This window comes from Podarcis pityusensis, assembly GCF_964106645.2.
Source record: "Podarcis pityusensis genome assembly, chromosome: 2".
Lineage (NCBI taxonomy): Eukaryota > Metazoa > Chordata > Lepidosauria > Squamata > Lacertidae > Podarcis > Podarcis pityusensis.
In genome coordinates, this window is record NC_138029.1 from 37,356,939 (window position 1) to 37,375,709 (window position 18,771).

The 18,771-nt window shown below is 42.4% G+C and overlaps 1 protein-coding gene across 1 annotated transcript in view; it reads left to right on the plus strand.

Annotated features, from left to right (window-relative positions):
- Positions 1–354: 354 nt before the first annotated feature.
- Positions 355–18,771, plus strand: part of SEC14L1 (SEC14 like lipid binding 1) — a 37,532-nt gene continuing 19,115 nt past the window's right edge. Inside the window, exons 1-4 of the mRNA XM_080993753.1 lie at positions 355–587; positions 4,712–4,802; positions 18,111–18,260; positions 18,347–18,478. Of these exons, the coding sequence (XP_080849879.1) occupies positions 4,740–4,802; positions 18,111–18,260; positions 18,347–18,478 (345 nt within the window). The 5' untranslated portion in view covers positions 355–587; positions 4,712–4,739. The remainder of the gene's footprint in view (positions 588–4,711; positions 4,803–18,110; positions 18,261–18,346; positions 18,479–18,771) is intronic.

Here is an 18,771-nt window from a genome sequence, read left to right on the forward strand (position 1 = left end):
ATACCAACAGATCGGAGTACAGAGCCAGCACAAAAAAAGGGAGGGGGGGATATTATAACCGAAACAATCCCAGTTGTGGTTCGGAGGATGCACGGTATTCAGATAAAAGTGCGATTTTTGCACCATGTTCCGTGTGTTCTGCCGGTGGACGAAAGCCATGCTCGATCGATTGCGCCCATTCAGCGGCGTTCTCTATAGCAATCAGCTGCCACAGCAACACGGCAGAAACGACCCCACTTGCTGCGCAAAAACAGCTGCGCGCCTTCGCTCTGAGCGTTCCACACAGCCTGCGCGAGCTGTCGCCTCTTGGGAGCATGCGCAGACGGAGGTGCAGGGGCGGGGTGGAGCGTCCCCTCGCCTCCTCACAGTGCGCAGGCGCACGGGTTGGAAGGCAGCCGGGCCCCTCCTCTGCTCCGTCACTGGCTAACAACGAGCCGGGCCGTCTCCGCTCTCTGTTCCCCCCTCCCTCCTCCTCCTCTTCCCCCCTCCGGAACCGGCGGGGGCAGCAACACCCGAAGGAGGGAGCCGAGCAGGGAGCCGACATGAGACAAGAGACCAGCCGGCCTTGGCGATAGAAGAAGAAGAAGGTGGGTCCCCGGTCGCTCGGCTTCTCCCTCCCTCCGGTCCTCTTCATCCGCTCGGCTGCTTCCCTCGCCGCTGCCCCACACAGCGGCGCCTTCCTCGGGCTGCTCTCCCCACCCCGCCCCCTCCCTCCCTCCCTGAGGAGGCCCCCTTCACCCCCACTAGCCGCCTCCCCGATCCCCTTTCAAGCACCTTCTCCCCCCCCCGGTTCCCTTTGACTCCCCCCTCAGTGCTCCTCTCCCCCGGCTACCCCCCCCCCCGTCCACGAATACGCTCTCCCCCTGCGCCTCCTTTTCTCTCTTCTTCTTCACCTCTGGCCATGTCCCATCCTCTTCCTCCTCCGCCGACTTCTCCTCTCGGTCATTCTTCCCTCGCCTACTCTCAGCTGCTTTCCTCGGCCTAGCCCCCCCCCCCCCAGTCGCCCCACACCTGGCTCGCCTTATATCTCGGGGTCGCCCCTCTTCCTCAGCTCCTTTCCCCCCCTTCTCCTCGGTCACCCCGACTTCCCGCTCTTCCTCTGGCTTATGCCTCTTTTGAGGATTATTCCCCCCCCCCATCTCTCTGCCCCAAAGTAGCTGGTGCAACCCAGCCAGATGGGCGGGATATTATTTTTATTATTAATTTCCCTGTTCCCGGCTTCCCACTTCTACCTGACTCTCAGCATTCTCAGTGCATCGTACCTTTTACCTCCGCAATCCTTTCCTCTATTTGCCTGCCTCTTCCCTTCCACCCACCACTTTCTGGTACCCAGACTGTACCTCTTCCCCATATTCACATTCACATTCACATTCCCTCTTCCAGCTTTCCCGCATGTGCCATTGCTGTCTTTCTCTGGCTTCTTTCCCATTGATCTCTCCCCACGCTTGTCCTTAAAAGCCTTGGCTCTCCCCTTTGTCCCTTGGCAGCTCTCAGCTGTTCCCTCCTCTCTTTTAATTTTCTTCTCAGTTTATTAACCCCGGACTCAGGCTTTGTTTACTTGAGTGCCCTTTGCTTTGCCCCAGAATACTTCTTTCTTTCTCATCCAGCCTCCACCATACTCCCCCACTGTGGCTTTCTGTTCCCTATGCTATTCTTCTGCTTGCCTATTCTGAAGTTAGGTAGTTGTTCCCTAACTGGCTCCTAAAACTGCCCTACCTCCAAATATGTCAGATAGATAATGGCCAAATCTTTGGGAAGTTTCCTCCCTCCTCACTGATTCTCTTCTGTGGTTCTTAAACCCGTTGCCCTCTTTTTTAAATTTAGGGAAAGTTATTTGTCTCATTAAAACCTGCCTTTTCAACTTCAGTTGCTGGAAAGGGGCTACAGTGCACAGGAGGTTATTAAATTTACTAAAGTCACTTAATTTTATGAGTCTGTGGTAGATGAATTCAGAATAAATAGACCCCAAACTTAGTCACACTTGGTGACTTTTTCTGTTTCTGCTTTTGACTGCTTTGCAGGCTTGCAAGTGTGGTGAGAAAGAGGAAAGAAAACTGTTTCAAGCCTGTACTTTATCATTATTTGGATTGGGTTTTTATGCTTAGATGTGTCAAAAATCCTGTGACCAAACTTTTCTTTTCATGTAGATCTTGTCTTTCTAGCTTCCTCAGAATAATGGTTTGATGGCTTTCTGACAAGCCAATCACTGTGTTGCAGGGAGTTGATCTTCTTCCAACATTCTTCCCTTTAGCTGCTTACAGAATTATTGTTGGAATCTTGGAAGAGACTGTTAACTTCCATTGGCATTCTGAAGCTAATTTGGAGAAGCAGCCATTTGTAGACTTTTTTCTGTAGCTGTAGAAACTGGTCCTAGCCACCCAGACTGGCTGGAACAACCCAGTCAGATGGGTGCAGGACAAATAATAAATGATAAATAGAATGGCCTCCTAACATCCATTTATGTTAGCTGTGTACACAAGATTTGTGTACATTATTGTGTGTGTGTGCATAAGAAGTCTTGATTGTTAAGCAGTACACACCAGGCAGTAGTATTCAGTCCCATTAATTCCTTAAGGGCGTTCCTACTAAGTGCCCTAGTGGCAATTAATCACAGTATCTGTAGAGCATTGCATTTTTCATCAGCTTCTGTGTGCTTGTGCAGAAGTAAATTAACTAAACATATACAAAATGTATGCCTGGAAGATATTTATTTTACTACTTACAATCTTTATTGTGTTTATAAGAATGAAATATTCATTATTTGTTCTTTTTGTCACTTTAAAATATTTCCTGTGTATTAAAATGATTGGGACCAGCCCTGAGTCTTGTGGAAAGGCTGAGCTAAATTTTAATAATTAGCCCATGTTGCATTCAGATTTCAAAATAGTCAGTTTTTTATTTACAGTTTGACAATGTGTCACTCTTAGATATTAATTCAAAAATCTTATTCTAGGTATACAGAATAATTTCCATACTTTCTATGACTTCTTTTTGCTAAAAACAGATGTTGTTCAGAGCCACTTTAATGGGAAAAATCAATAAATAAAGTAAGAATAAAATCTTATTCCTAGTTTCCCCATTATATTCAATATACCTTGTCCCATTTTTAAAAAGAAGTTGCCTGCTACATTTTCCAGTTAAAGTAGTTGAGTCTGTGGATATATTGTTTACATTATATACCGTATTTTTCGTCCTATAGGGCGCACCAGCCCATAGGACGCACCTCGTTTTTTTGGGGGGGAAATGAATAAAAAAAAATTATTCCCCCCCCCCGTCACGGCTGCCGCCCCAAGCCTTGTGCACACCTGCCCGAAGCACGGGGCACCCTCCGGAGGGCTCCGCGTGCTTCGGGCTGCAGGCTGCCGCCCCAAGCCTCGCGCGCTCAGCGGGACCTCCCGCCGGGCGCGCGAGGCTTGCAGACACTTGCCCGAAGCACGGGGAGCCCTCCGGAGGGCTCCCCGTGCTTCGGGCGACAGGCTGCCACCCCAAGCCTCGCGCGCTCGGTGGGACCTCCTGCCGGGCGCGCAAGGCTTGCGGACACTCGCCGGGGCTGCAGGCTGCTGCCCGCAAGCCTTGTGAGCCCGCGGGAACTCCCACCGGGCTTGCAAGGCTTGCGGATAGCTTCCTGAAGCCTGGAGAGCGAGAGGGGTCGGTGCACACCGATGCCTCTCGCTCTCCAGGCTTCAGCGAAAGCCTGCATTCGCCCCATAGGACGCACACACATTTCCCCTTCATTTTTGGAGGGGAAAAAGTGCGTCCTATGGGGCGAAAAATACTGTAGATCTGCTAGTTTTAGTATGAGAACATACTGGATTTTTGGAAGGTACCCCCCCCCCCATTTCCTTTTCAGAGGAACTTACTTGAATATAGCAGCACATAGCATAGAAACCTGTTATAAGGTTTTGTATTTGCCACTTGTCAAGTAACATAACCTACACCATTGAGATTAGATGAACAAATCCTTTTCTGACTTTCAGCTTCTTGGAGTTAAGTAAAGATATAGAATTGGTACCTCCCAAGGTCCAGGTGCCATTATGTGAAGGAACTGGCACGTGCAAGTATAATACAGGGAGCCTTGTAGACGTGATTGGAAATACGTGGGTGTAGGATTGCATTCTTAGTTGCCTTTTGACTACTGATTATTTCAAATGCATTTATTAGTGTATTCAAGCTTATGTAAAACCATGAGGACCACAACCTTGAAATGCCATGGCTGAAAACACATGTGTAGTACAAATATTGCTTTGTACTTCCTGTGGTTGATGATGTAATGCCTGTTCCTGGTCTGTATCAGTAACTGTGCAGTGTGTTCTGCTGATGTTCTGACTTCCTCTGAATGTGAAATTATAAATTGAGCCAGAAATATGTTGCTTAAAATAGTAGATTAAGTACCCCTCCCCCAAACACACATATTTTAGCCCATGTAAATGATACTAATTTATGACTTAGTATAGTTATTCAGGTTCCAGGATGGTAATGACCTTGGCTATTGCCTTTTTAAACGTGGTCAACAGTGAACGTATTCTGATAGTAGCACCACCAGTAGAAATTATTGACTTGAGTTCTCAGTCCTCAAAATCTTCTTGCATATGTCATCAGGATGTGGAATTTTGGTGATGAAAAGGAACATGCAAAAAGTCTCCATGGTTACTGTTTAAATTAGTTTCAATAAATGCATTTACTTCCCACTATTTTTGTTCTCTTTTCCCAGATCTGTATAGTACTAACTCTGTGCAACCATGGTGCAGAAATACCAATCTCCCGTGAGGGTGTATAAGAAGCCCTTTGAGTTAATTATGGCTGTAAGTATCAGTTTATAATATGTTAATGAATTACTTAACTGCTTGGGTGGGTAACATTGGTTAATAAAAACTGAGTGCCATGGGGTATCTTTGCTCTGAAGTGGGTGCTATGTAAGGCAATTTCCAGTTACAAATAATTTATGCAGGCCTTTCACATTTGCTCCAGGATATGATGGTTGAAAAGTTTCAGCGGGTGATCTGGAACAAATACCTGAGGGAAATTAGAACAGTATGTTCTGTGTTTCTTGCTGTCTGTTCATCTAGATTGGGAAGTTCAGAGGATCATTTCCATCACCACACCAAACCATGATTAATGAAACTTAGCTGTAGTTTTAGCATGATATGTGAATTGATAAACAACAGTTATGGTTGTTGCTCTGTCTCCAGAGCCTGTTGCATCTAGAGATTAGATGAAAAACAAAAGCAGTCAGGCAGCTCTAAAGCCATGGTATTTTAAAAATATATCAGACTATGGTTTGCACTCAGACTTTGGTTAGGTATACCATGGTTTGATGTGATGTCTGAATTGAAGCCACTGAAGCATATGGTTTAGGGGTTGTGATGTTGCACATATCTTTTCTTAGTGTAGTCTTGAGATAAGCAATGTCTTTAGGGAGGAGTGAAATATGTATTTGTAACTTTTAAAAAACCTCTTGCTCTGAAGCCTAGCAGGAACTCCGACAGACTTGTTGTAGGAGGCACAGCAAGCCTGAAGGTGTTGGCAGTGGCCTTTTAAGCAGATCACCAGGACATGCTGTGCAAAACAACTTCTTTTGACTATAGGGCCAATATATATTTGAAACACTGGTAAAGAGGATCAGTTCAAGTTGGCACTGTTTATACCTATGACTCGGAGAGACGTCAGCACAAGTATAGGAGCAGGAAGAAGAACGCCTACATTAAGACAGTATTAAGTGATGATATTAATGCATGTATTTAATCTGATTTTCCTCCTTAAAGTCTCTTCAGCTGTAATGGCATTCCTGTGACTTGTCTATGCACACCTTGTCTGAAGCAATGTTGAGATCTGGGGGGTGGGGGGAGAGATCTTACCACCATTATATTTTATTTTCTAAACATCCTAACGGAGCATAGCATGATAACTCATGGGAATATGGGTGAAAAAGAAGTTAGGTTTTGGTTAAGTGAGAAAGAAAGCTGAAGCCATCATTTTTTGTGTTCGTAGGAAGTTGCTTGCATAGGAGAAGCCCGCAAGATTTATAAAAGCAGAACAAAACCCAACCATGCTAATAGAACTTCAGTTTTGTTGGCAATATGTCTCAACCCTGAGCATGCATCTTAAGGTCAGAAATTGTGCTGATGAGCGCATGAGAGAGATGTGTTCAGTCAAGTTCTGCTGATGCTTTTAGCAAGTTTGCAGATAAAAGTACATGGTTGTGGACATGCTGAAGGAGCTATTATTTCTCATTTTATACAAGGGCTTAAACAAGGTTCGGTTCAGGAAACCGTATCCTAGATCTAGGAAATTCTACTAAGTATCCTCTTCCTTGTTCAGAAGTCCTTGAGAAATCTTAGCCTGGTAATGGTATCTCCTTAACACAATGGCCAACCTTCCTTCTTCCGCCTCTCAAATTCCTCATGGGAATGGACTGGCAGCAAACAATGTGAACCCTTCTAGGGTGAGACTTGTTGTTGGTGAGTAAAGAAGTCTTTACTCACCACCTTCAAAAAAATAAAGTGATGTTAGAAATCACTAGGCACCAAAGCAAAATAATGTGTATTTTTGGTACTTCTGCTTCCTGTTTTAAGGCAGAGGTTTGTCTATGAAGGATGGAGACATGAGAGTTCTCAGCAGTTTCAAATATAAGCTTTGGGCTTCACTTCGAAGCCTTTGTTTGTTCATGGCCCACCAGCCATATATTGCAAACATCTTTGCAATAAGTATGCAATAATAAGTATGTAGAGTTCTGCTCTAGCTGTGTAAAACATAATTTGTGCATCATACCTAGAAGCCCCCATATATGCAGTGAAAATGTTCAGCCTGTTGAAAAGGAAGACGAAACCAAGTTTACAAATATCTTCAAAACCTAGCAAGAACAAGCTTTTTAATGCTGGCTTAAATGGGTTTCATGCATGAGCAGTGCAAACAGTTTAATGGATTCGTTCAAGCTTGGAATATATAATCTACTGAGCTCTGAACAGCAGATACATTTCAAAAAGATACACTTAAAACTTGAGAATTTGGCTGAAGGGGTGCTTTATAAAATGCCCCTGTAATGCAACTAAGTGATTTACTTTAAAAACTAGACTCCCTGAGCTCAGTCCTGCAAATATGTGTATAGCAACACAGTTCTAGATTAAGTGAACACACTAAACAACGTCATCTTTGTCCTGATGAGTTGCAGCCAAAGTTGGTCAGGGCTTGATAACAATGAGGGTGGAGTAGGAATGTTTTTTGAGAAGGAAACTGAAAGAGAAGGTGGTGGTAATTCCTTTGCGCTGTTCTCTTCCTTCAAGCAAAAGCCTTTTCAGTGGAATTAGATTTCAGAAAGGGAAAGTGTTGCATGTAATTAGGAAACCTTTAAAAAGTTTCTTTACTTCATGGTTCACAATGCTAACTATATTGATTCTTATCTCTGGTAGGGGAGAAGTGTGGCCTAGCCAGAAACCAGTAGAGCAGGATTGGTCTACATAGATTTTAATCAGTTTTATTGATGCTGAAGATGGATGCAAGCTTTTATTGTCAAGAGTTGCTAAAAAATCAGCAAATGTCTTTGACTGGCAGACACCATAAATATTGGCTTGGAGTTCAGTTCTGTTGGTCTGTTGCCTCTGTAATGCTGGCTAATAGTAGTTTTGGCTTTTATAAGATTGTCATAATGAAAAATAATGAGACTTTTCTTGAGTTTAGTATGCTTAGGCTTGTGGCTGCACTTGATCTTGGCAGGATTGTTGAGGGTTTGGAGAAGAGGACTAGCTGTGAGACAGAAGTTCTTTGCAAAGCGGAGACCTTATTTACATCTCTTTTAAAGCTGCATATGTGCTTTCCTGAGTGCAGCCTTTATTTGCAGCAGAATCCTATACAGGCTGCTCAGAAGTAAGTCCCACTGAGTTCATTGTGGCTTACTCCTATGTAAGTGGGTGTGGAACTGCAGCTTTAGTGTAATGTTAGGCTGACATGCAGAGAACCACATCGCTAGTTACCTGAAGATTACAGTTGGCTGTTAAAATGAGAAAAGTGACTTCTCAAATTACAAATATTGTGTGTAGTTTTGTTTTGTTTTTAAGACTATTAAACATGCTAAGTTTTATGCACGTATGGCTCCTGGCACAGCAAAGTAAAATGGAAGCAGTATAGAAATCAGCCAACTTTTTAAAAGCCTTGTCTCTAGAAATTAGCCTTGGAATCCTGTGACTTGAAGAATTAGAGTGTGTTTGGATTTTGTATCTGTTACACTCCTCCTTATTCTTATTTCAGGGCATTCTTCCTCATTTGACTTATTTAAATGGCAGATTTAAAGCATTATTTTACAGTAAGTGATTACATAAAAAGAACTCTTAAGAAAGCTTAAGTAAAATGCAGGAGTTTCTGTTCCTCTATTAACAGCCAAAGAAATTGTGGGGAACTTAACTCTGTTTTTGTACTATACTCCTATGAATTAAGGGAGAGGCTGGTTATTGCGTTGTGGATTGGGTTTTATTGGCTTCTAGCCTTTTTGCCGAAGTCTGTCCCTCTGGAAAGTATTTGCTGAAAAGTATGGTTGGGGGTTAGCATCAACCTGTCTTGATGCTTAGGTTTTGAAGATTCACTACCCCTATTTCAGTCTATATATATATATATTAAAAAAAAAACAAGAAATGTAGCACAAAATGAAACTGTGGCTGTTTCTGGCACTTGAATAGGAAATCAGGGGTTTCAAAAGCACGGATGGATTCCTGAGAATCTGCGGGCCAGTGGAGACTGTTCCATTAGGGTGAATGGGGCACTGCCCCACCAATCACATTCCGCCCCCAGTCATCCCTCCTGCCTGCCATCTAACTTACAATCAGCTCAAGAGGTGGCTGTGGCTGTCAGCTTCCTCCTCAGTCTCAATTTTGACCTTCTGGAAAGCAGCAGAAGGATGCGGGACAGAACTCGAATTACAGTGGTACCTCGGGTTAAGAACTTAATTCGTTCTGGAGGTACGTTCTTAAGCTGAAAGTGTTCTTAACCTGAGGTACCACTTTAGCTAATGGGGCCTCCTGCTGCTGCCACGCCTCTGCTGCACGATTTCTGTTCTTATCCTGAAGCAAAGTTCTTAACCCAGGTACTATTTCTGGGTTAGTGGAGTCTGTAACCTGAAGTGCCTGTAACCTGAAGTGTCTGTAACTCGAGGTACCACTGTACTTGTCCCACCTATCATTGCTCTCAAGGTACCCTAACGTAGTGGCCTTTCTGAACATGTGTTGTGGTTTAATACAGCAGCAGGCATTGATGTTATGCTTTTGCTTCGATAATACTGTGATACATACACCCTGTGTGATCAAAAAGGGCACATTTATTGTATTTGTAGCCTCTTGTCTCCCACAACACTGTGGGAACAAATGTCATGGAATTTAGATATGCTCGGGCCACAATAGGAGAGCAAGGAGTGAGTTTCCTGACAGAATTGCTTACTTTTCCAAAACTTATTGTGTTTCTCCACTTGCTGGAAAATGTGAGTGACAACAGCCTTGGGTTTAGTTCCAAGAACCTAAGTTGTTCTGCCAGTAGGTCTTCCTCCCTCTTGAGGGTGTTTTCTAAATATGTGTACTGAAAAATACCCTTTGTTTTTGTGTATACACTTTCTGTTCTGCAACTTGTCAGAATTTAGTTGTCAACTTCGCAGTTCTTCCTGTGTGCTTTTGTGGTGGTAGTTCATGGTCTGTAAACTGCAGATGCTGCTGTTGTCACAATTTGTCTTTAATATGAGTGGCTGATTGTAAACTTGTTTGTCAGTACTTCCTGGGGTGGTTTGGTTGGACTCCCAAAGCTGGGGAAGGAGGAAGAGGCAATGTCAAAGGAGGGTTTATAAAGGATGTTGGGGCATAGCAGGAAAACATTTTCCAAAAGAGACTCTCCACTGTTCTTCTTTGGTGTTGAGACTTTGAGAGTGGAATTAAATGTAGTGCAATGCTCAGCAGATCTCTGTATCAGCACAAGCATTTCTGCTTGTCTGATGGAGCAATCAGTCCTCTCATTCCCCTGCACACTGTTCTCCCACCTGCCATGTGGAGAGAAGCCTTGTTGCACTAGTGGAAGTCCTTATGCAAGCTTTGGCTGGCAGGGCTTGTTAGTTGAATCTCAACCATAATTTACATTTTTGTAAGGAGACTGACTCCTGGCACTGCATTTTTGCATTTTACTTGTGAGTTTAGGTAGCCTACCCCTACAAAGCCTAGTGTTCACAACTGTTTTCCAAAGATAGTTGGAGTGTATATATCACATTTTGACTCCTGTACTGCCTTGGCTACTGCTGTGGTTAATGGTATGACTTCTGTACTGAATCACAAATTATGGGCGATATTCTGCTAAGCTTTACTCTGAGCAAATCCATTGAAATCACTGACTATGACTAAGTTAGGCCCATTAATTTCATTAGGTCTACTCTGAGTAAAATTTAGCTGACTACCACCCTACATAAGGTGAAAACACCATAGAAGTGTTCGAAATTAGCCAGGCACATTTTGCACCAGGCTTTCAACCAGTTTCGATCAAGTGAAGATGCCTGGGTGCCAGGATGGCACTTGACATCTCCACCATCTGGGGATCATTGGATCTGGACTGTTTTCACACACTAATTCCCCATACTGTAGAATTCTACCAGTTATATTTTTTTTCTGCACAGTCAGAATGAATTTTGGGAACCAAATTGCTTTTTTTGTGCAGCCTGAGGAAGAGCAGTCACCATTAAGAAAAAGTGGACTATCCCTGGATCAAGTGACTTTTCTTGTTTAAATTCTCAAAGCTCTTAACCTAGCTCAAGGTTGTCATCTGAACTAGTCAGATGTTTATCTGATTATCAATCACAGTAAGTTCCTCATTTGAAAAATATGACCATCAGGCCCAAAAATGGCAACTAGGCATTCTGTTTTGGCGACTGTAACCTCAGTTTAAGGAGTGATTTGGCGCCTAGCATACATATCTTAGTTTCTAACACTGATCCATATGTCCACCTGTATTCCAGTGTTTATATTCTGCTGTTAGTACCTCTGGAGGAAGTCTTCATTATTTGATTATCACTGGTGGTGGTTTTATGTGTATGCTGCCAAGCAAGTGAATGCAGCTGGTGTTACATCCTTATATGTGGGTTTTGGCTATATTTATATGGAGCCCCATTGCCTTGTGACTTCCTTGCAGACATCTGTTTGCCTTATAGGGGAAATGCCTGACTTTCCTGTCTTGTAGCATTTGTGAAAGGCATAGCATCATCATAAGGGAACCTGTTAACATAGCACGCCACCCCTCCATTCCTCTTATAAGCCTGCCTAATGTGCCATCATTTTCAGTAAGAGGACACCGCAAACTCCCCTGCCATTTGCACTTTATCACAGTCTTTGCTATTGACAGACAGTTCAGGGTTTTGTTGCTGAGCGAAGGAGAAGCTTGCTATTCCAGTTTTGTGAGTAGCCTGTAGCAGTGGAAGAAATAAACATAATTGCAGAACAATTGCATAACTGGAGAACAAAAGATCACAGCTGCCATGCTGGTGGTCTGTACCTTGTTGCGCAGGATTCTCCTGAAATTCCATTACTGCAGTGAGCTAATCGAGATTTAACTGGTGTAGACCACACTGTAGCAGCTGTGTCTGGAATCGTGGCAGTATTCTCTGAGTTAGGTCCTGCTAATTGAACCTGGGAGACCAGAAGACGTTTTGGGTCTTAAATATTTATTTGGGGAATGGACATGGTGTGTAGAATGAGGTGGTGGTATCCGTATGCATAGATCTATGCCCTTGGAACAAATTCAGGTTCATTGTGAGTGCAGTTTCTTCAAACTGCCATTTCATTGAACTCCAGGTTGGCTGCCAAAGTCAGCTCTGCTGTGTGACCTACTCAGCATGTGGAAAATTGTATCTAAGGGGTGGGGGTGGTTTGCACAAAATTGCAAAGCTTCAGTATCTGAGACCCTTAACCAATGTTCCAGCCACTGAGCCATGCATTCTGAGTTAGAAAGTTTTGCTCACCCCACAAAGGCTCAGGCTTCAATGATTACTTGACGTCTTAAGAACAAGGAAACGAGTTAATTAAAACATTCCAGCCGCTTAGAATTTTGTGATGGATTTAGCATAACCCAGTAAGGCGACAGGCAACCTTTTAATGCTGGGCTTCACTGATACATTGTTACTAGAAAGCCTTCTAAAATTCACCCAAATGAGACCTGAAGCTGTGCAAGTTCAGATCAGCATATAAATAGCTAAGCTACCCTTTCAACCAAAATTTATTTCAAATCTTATAGTTGCTAAGCAACCCTCTGCATTGTCATGGGTTGAGCTGAGATTTTAAGCTAGGGGAGGGTGATGTCGGAAGCTCTTCCCCACTGTCTCAGGTGGTGATGGGCTCTGTCATTTCCCAGAATACCAGTCGCTCTGGGAAAATGAAATGGTGCAGCCATTGACTGTGCACAGATAATATGAGGGAAGTCTAGCTGCTGAATGTCTTGAAAGAAATAGAGAATGTCTGTTGTAATCAGATTGTCACTGAAGAGTTCTAAGCATAGCTGCATTTAGAACACCACCATCAACCAAAATAATGCACTAGCCACACTTAAAATTGCGTAGCCATAGAGCAAAGTAGAAACTAGTAATACTGATTAGGCCAATGTTTCCAGATCTAGATGTCATCCTTGGTGTTGAACAAAATGTCTACTACTAACACGGAGCAATTACAGGCTAATAAAATATTAATAGTTACCTGAAACTACGAAGTTTGTGTTGAGGCATCAGGTTGTTGCAAGACAGCTACAATGCACACCACATATTTCAGTATATATTTTTGAATTGTGAAAGCTAAAAATATGTTACCATTTTCATATCCAAGCTTAGGCTCACTTTCTCCAGTCTTCTGAACTAGAATGAATTCTTTTTTTTTAAATGATATTTATTAAAAGTTTAAAAATTACAGAAAAAAGAAAAAAAAATGACAATGAAAAAGAGAAAAAGAAGAAAAAATAAAAAGACATATAAAAGCAATACAACAATACAGCAAAAAAGAAAAACAAAAAAGAAACTAAAACAGAGATCCAATATTCCATATCTTTACCTTTCCTTTACTTGTTTCATCGACCTCCTCGCACCTCCCTTTTTTTGTATTCTAGTTCAATTCACTATTTCAGCAAATTCTTCCCATCTTTCTCAATTTTTATTCTATAATTTATCTTAACGGTTTAACCTTGAATTTTTCCATTTTAACCCATTATCAATCAGCTTTTACTTAATTCTTTATTGCATTTCTACTAAAACCATATAGCTTCATTCCAGCATCCTTCTAACACTCATTAATTTTACAGTGTTTCTGTAAGTATACTTTAAATTTTTTCCAATCTTCTTCCACCAACTCTTCTCCTTGGTCTCGGATTCTGCCAGTCATTTCCGCCAGTTCCATGTAGTCCATCAGCTTCATCTGCCATTCTTCCCTGGTGGGTAGATCTTGTGTCTTCCAGTACTTTGCAATAAGTATTCTTGCTGCTGTTGTAGCGTACATAAAGAAAGTTCTATCCTTCCTTGGCACCAATTGGTCGACCATGCCCAGGAGAAAGGCCTCTGGTTTCTTCAGGAAGGTATATTTAAATACCTTTTTCATTTCATTATAGATCATCTCCCAGAATGCCTTAATCCTTGGGCATGTCCACCAAAGGTGAAAGAATGTACCTTCAGTTTCATTACATTTTCAACATTTATTATCGGGCAAATGATAGATTTTTGCAAGCTTGACTGGTGTTATGTACCACCTATAAATCATTTTCATTAAATTCTCTTTTAAGGCATTACATGCCGTAAACTTCATACCAGTGGTCCATAACTGTTCCCAGTCAGCCATCATAATATTATGTCCAACGTCTTGTGCCCATTTAATCATAGCAGATTTCACCATTTCATCTTGAGTATTCCATTTCAACAGCAAGTTATACATTCTTGACAAATTCTTAACTTTAGTGTCCAACAATTCTGTTTCCAATTTTGATTTTTCCACCTGGAAGCCTAGTTTTTTATCCAAGTTATATGCCTCCATTATTTGGTAATAATGGAGCCAGTCCCGTACTCTGTTTTTTAATTTTTCAAAGCTCTGCATGAACTAGAATGAATTCTTTGCACAATTATAATTACAGTCATTCGTACACATTGTGCTTACTCTTCATGCACAATTCTTTTAAGCTGAGAGTAAGAGAAAGCATTTGGTCTCCTAAGTTCCTCATGCTCTACAATGTATTTAGTTTACCTGCCCAGTCTTGTTGTAGTGCTCTAGTTTTGTTCTTTTAATAATCCATCTGCTTCCTTTTGAGTCACATAAGTATGATGGGGTATTCATGTGCTTTGCACCTTCAGAGGTTCAAAGCCAGCTTTGAAAAAAGATGCTATTTCCTCTTTAAATACAAACTTTAATAGCATTTGATTCTGCTTTTCAGCTACATTTGGGGCACTGAACAAAATGTGATCAGCACTATAATCCTAGAACCTAGGGTTTTAAGAGTGAATGGTAAGGGCACAGAAAAAGCAACATTTAAATGAATTTAATAAGCTTCCTTCAGATACTGATTCACAGGAATGTTGAGTGCAAGCAAGAGCAGCAGTTAGTCTCTATGTGGAAATAATGCAAAATACATTATGTAAGTAGATTCTGCCGGGGAGCTTATTTCTCTTGTAATCCTGTTCAGAAGCAGAATTTGTTTCCAAATCATGGTGCTTGATTGTCTGAGCTTACCTATTTTGGGCGAGATTTGGAAACTCATAGCTCCTGCCAAAATTAAGGTGACTTAAATGGGTGCACAAACAACCTCCTTGGTGTTTTGAATGCAAGAAAAATACTGTTAAAATGCTATTTTTTATGGTATGTGTAGCAGGGCCATCATGACATTTGGTATATCACAATGTGAATGCAGGATTTTGTTAAGGCATTGGGGTGGATTCATCAAGCATTTGGAGAGTGTTATATAAGTTGAGACAGTTACAGTGGTACCTCGGGTTACATACGCTTCAGGTTACATACGCTTCAGGTTACAGACTCTGCTAACCCAGAAATATTACCTCGGGTTAAGAACTTTGCTTCAGGATGAGAACAGAAATTGCACAGCAGCGGCAGCAGGAGGCCCCATTAGCTAAAGTGGTGCTTCAGGTTAAGAACAGTTCCAGGCTAAGTACGGGCCTTTGGAACGAATTAAGTACTTAACCCGAGGTACCACTGTATTTAGATGGCTGAAGACAACATAGTCATACTAAGTACTGCAGAATCTTGAGACAGATCATTGCCGTGGAAGTGGGTTTGATATGGAAGCAGCATTAGACTTTCAGCAACTCATCTGTATTTTGGGAAACAGTGATTTGTCAAAAGCCTCCTAAGTGAATTTATGACAGAGTAAGGATTTGAACTCAAATCTCATAGTCAAACTCACAATCTCCATTGAACCAGATGACTCCGTATGTTGGCAGTCTTGATGAACTGTCAGATTAAATCAGTTCAGACCAAGTTCACACCTCCAGTTTTGCACTATTCTGCCATGGAACATGCAGATAGAAATAGAGGCTATCCAGTTGGCAGAATCCTTTTTTTTGACTGCATTGCGTCAAGGCTGCAATTTTATGATGGCTTTGGGTGTACTTCATATTTGAATGTTCTCCACCAAATGAACTTTCTGCACATGCTGTTTTTCTATGGCATGTGCTTCACTCCCTCCCTCCCCCAGCATGTGTGTTTGTGTATGAGATGTGTGCACTGCAGAGCATTCCAACATTCAGCTGCCCTCCTTCACTGGTACAGCTCAAGGAAAGCATTCCCACCTGTTTCTGCTGACTATATAAGTTGGCCCAGAGTTATGCTTGGTCTTGGAATACCATTATTCTCTCCCCCCTCCCAATTTCTCTGTTAAATTTGGGAGTAGAAAAGCTGAGCATTTTCAGTAACTGACAGCTTGGACTGAGTTAGCAGGGGTTTTTTTACATAATAAGTAACTTCATAGTGTTACTTAATTCTACGATGTTATTTAATTCCGTGAAGCTACATAACTTGGGCAAGTCATAGAAAATAACCGTTTCTCAGTCCTGGTGGGCAGAGTGTTGATTTTATGCTCATGGCTAATATCAGGTAAAAATGAAATGCCTGTGTTCAGTAGATAAGAGTGTAAATATTGATATTTGATGAATGATCAGACCAGTTCCTCATTTGCACGGAAAAACTTTCCTTAATGCTGAGTGCTTTGTGGTGACATTGAATCAGTTTAGGCCAGCTTTCACCAACTTGGTGTCCTCCAGGTGTTTTGGACTACGATTTCCATCAGCACCAGCCAGCCAGCACTTGCACTATAGCTGTATAGCACAGCCTAGCATGAAGAAGCAACTGCGCAGGTTCCAGGAGAGGAGATGGCAACCACTTTGCTGCTGTGCTAAATCTTGGTTTGGTTTAACATTTTGTCTAAGCCCAAGACAAACCACAAGCTATGGACCATAGTTGATTGTTGTGTCTTCAAAAGCCCCCTTCAAAGTGTTATTTCACACAGCACTTTGAAAAGCACTTCATAGGCCCCTTTGAGCCAAGTCAGGTTTTTACCTGCTCTGTTTTTGACATCATACATGAAGTATAGAGCAGCTGGGTGTGTCCTGTCAGAAATGGCCTCTTGGGCCCAAAGGGGAGGCCTGGTGGGCCTAATAATGCATGCAGGCTGGAGGTTCCCCACCCCTGTAAATAAACCCACCCAGTTTTGACGAAAAATGAAGAAATTGGCATGTGCTTGAGAGAGATCAAGAGACTGATGTGGTTCAGTGCAGCAGAGATTCTTTACTTGCAGAAGTGGACAAGAGCAAGGATTTCTCTTCTGCATTTAAGAATTCATTTGAGTGTGACCTTCAGTTTGTTGCTGTTGTGGTAAACCTGTGTCTGGGCTATGCCACTTCAGATGGCTGGTAGGCTTCTCACGATTGAATACTCCTCCCAGCTGAATACTAGTGTCTTAGCTGGGTGGGCTTTGTGTGCTAGGCTTTCAACCTTTCTCACGGACTTATAGCTTTGCATATGAAGAGAGAGGTGCAGGAGTTTTGTGTGTTTGTACAGAGGAGCATCCACTTGCAGTCTGAAGCAGTACAAACTGGACACTGTTTAACCAACTAAGTCAGAACTAGGCCTAAATCAATCTGTGCCCTGGACATCATGCCTGCATGCCGCTGCCGTTGCAGCTGGGTCCCTAGTCTGGCCATTCTAGCCAGTCTGCCATTTTAAGACTCTACGTCCCTTATAGGCAACGGTAGTAATGCTTCTACTTCCTTATTCCTCTCTCAGATCTATTCCTTTAGGGTGAATGCATGTTTCTCTTGACTAAAATTGTTGCCATGAGAGATGGAAAGGGTATCAGTTTAACAATTCAGCCACCTTCCCTGTTGTTTTCAGCTGCATGTTTGTTTTTCCAGCCCATAGAATCCCCATCTCTTCTCATGACATCTCCATGAAACAGTCCACTGTGAAATAAAGTAAAATGGAACCGAAAGAAAGCCCTGATTCTGTAATTGGGCATTATGGGAGAATAATATTGGATACATGTACACAACACAACTGTTCTCTCTGCTTCAAGTGAGGCCCTGAGAATAGGGAATGCAAAACAGTTTGTCAGTCTGTGTTCAGGGATTCGAAGGGATTCCAACCCGTGGAGTTTGTCTTTTGGAGTTTTCTGGATTTTTCTTGAAATGCAGTACCATTTTGGGGGCGATTCAAAGGTTTATGGATGCTGTGACCATGTTCTTTGTTTAGCTGAACTGAGGACATTGCTGTGTGAGTAACTTAATAAAAGGCATTAAGTTCTTAGGCACAAGTATAGTCTGGTAATGGCACATTGCAGTCATTACATGAATGTAGCTATTGTGCTTGGGGAGAGCTATTATTGCAAGGAACAGACCTTGAAAGTCTTTACTAGCCTCTGGGGAAGTACTTTCGAGAGTCGTCTGGAGAGCTTTCACAAGGAGTAAAAATTAGACTCCGAGCCTGCTAGTGCCACATACTGTTGTTGGTAGATACTTGAAATGCACAAATCATCATCCTTTAATTATTTTAACAACTTGAAGAAAATGCAACGGGTCGTGATCAGCCTTGTAACGGAGCTTTGACATTTGATCTTCCTTTCTTTCACAGGCTTACGAAAAAAGGTTTCCTACATGCCCCCTCATTCCCATGTTTGTAGGCAGTGATACTGTGAACGAATTCAAGAGCGAGGACAAGGCCATCCACATAATTGAAAGGCGCTGTAAACTGGACGTAGATGCACCACGGCTCCTGAAAAAGGTAGCTGAATAACAATGGTTGGCCTGAATAGCTGTCTGCAAGGCTGCTGCTACTCCAGTTTAACTTTGCCTCTTCCCTTCTCTCAGATTGCAGGGGTTGATTATGTTTACTTCATCCAGAAGAACTCACTGAACAGAAGAGACCGCACTTTGCACATAGAGGCCCACAATGAGACTTTCTCAAATAGGGTCGTCATTAATGAACACTGCTGTTACACGGTGAGTCAAGGCAGGTTGGTGTGGTTTAAGCCTTTGGGGGCCTTCAGTGGAGGTTTGCACTTTGGCTTTTCCTTCGATAAGAAAGTTTAATGCTGCACATATTTTGCTGGCATTTTTGAGCTGGGTAATTTGTAATGGCTTTTGGGAATTTTCTTGTTTTGGACAGAATCCCACAACACTGAAATATCAGATCTAGTCATATTTAACATTCTGTGCTCAGGCAGTACAAACATATTGAATATGTTAGGACTGGCATGTGTTCAGAACACTTCATTTTCATTCTGATTTAAGTC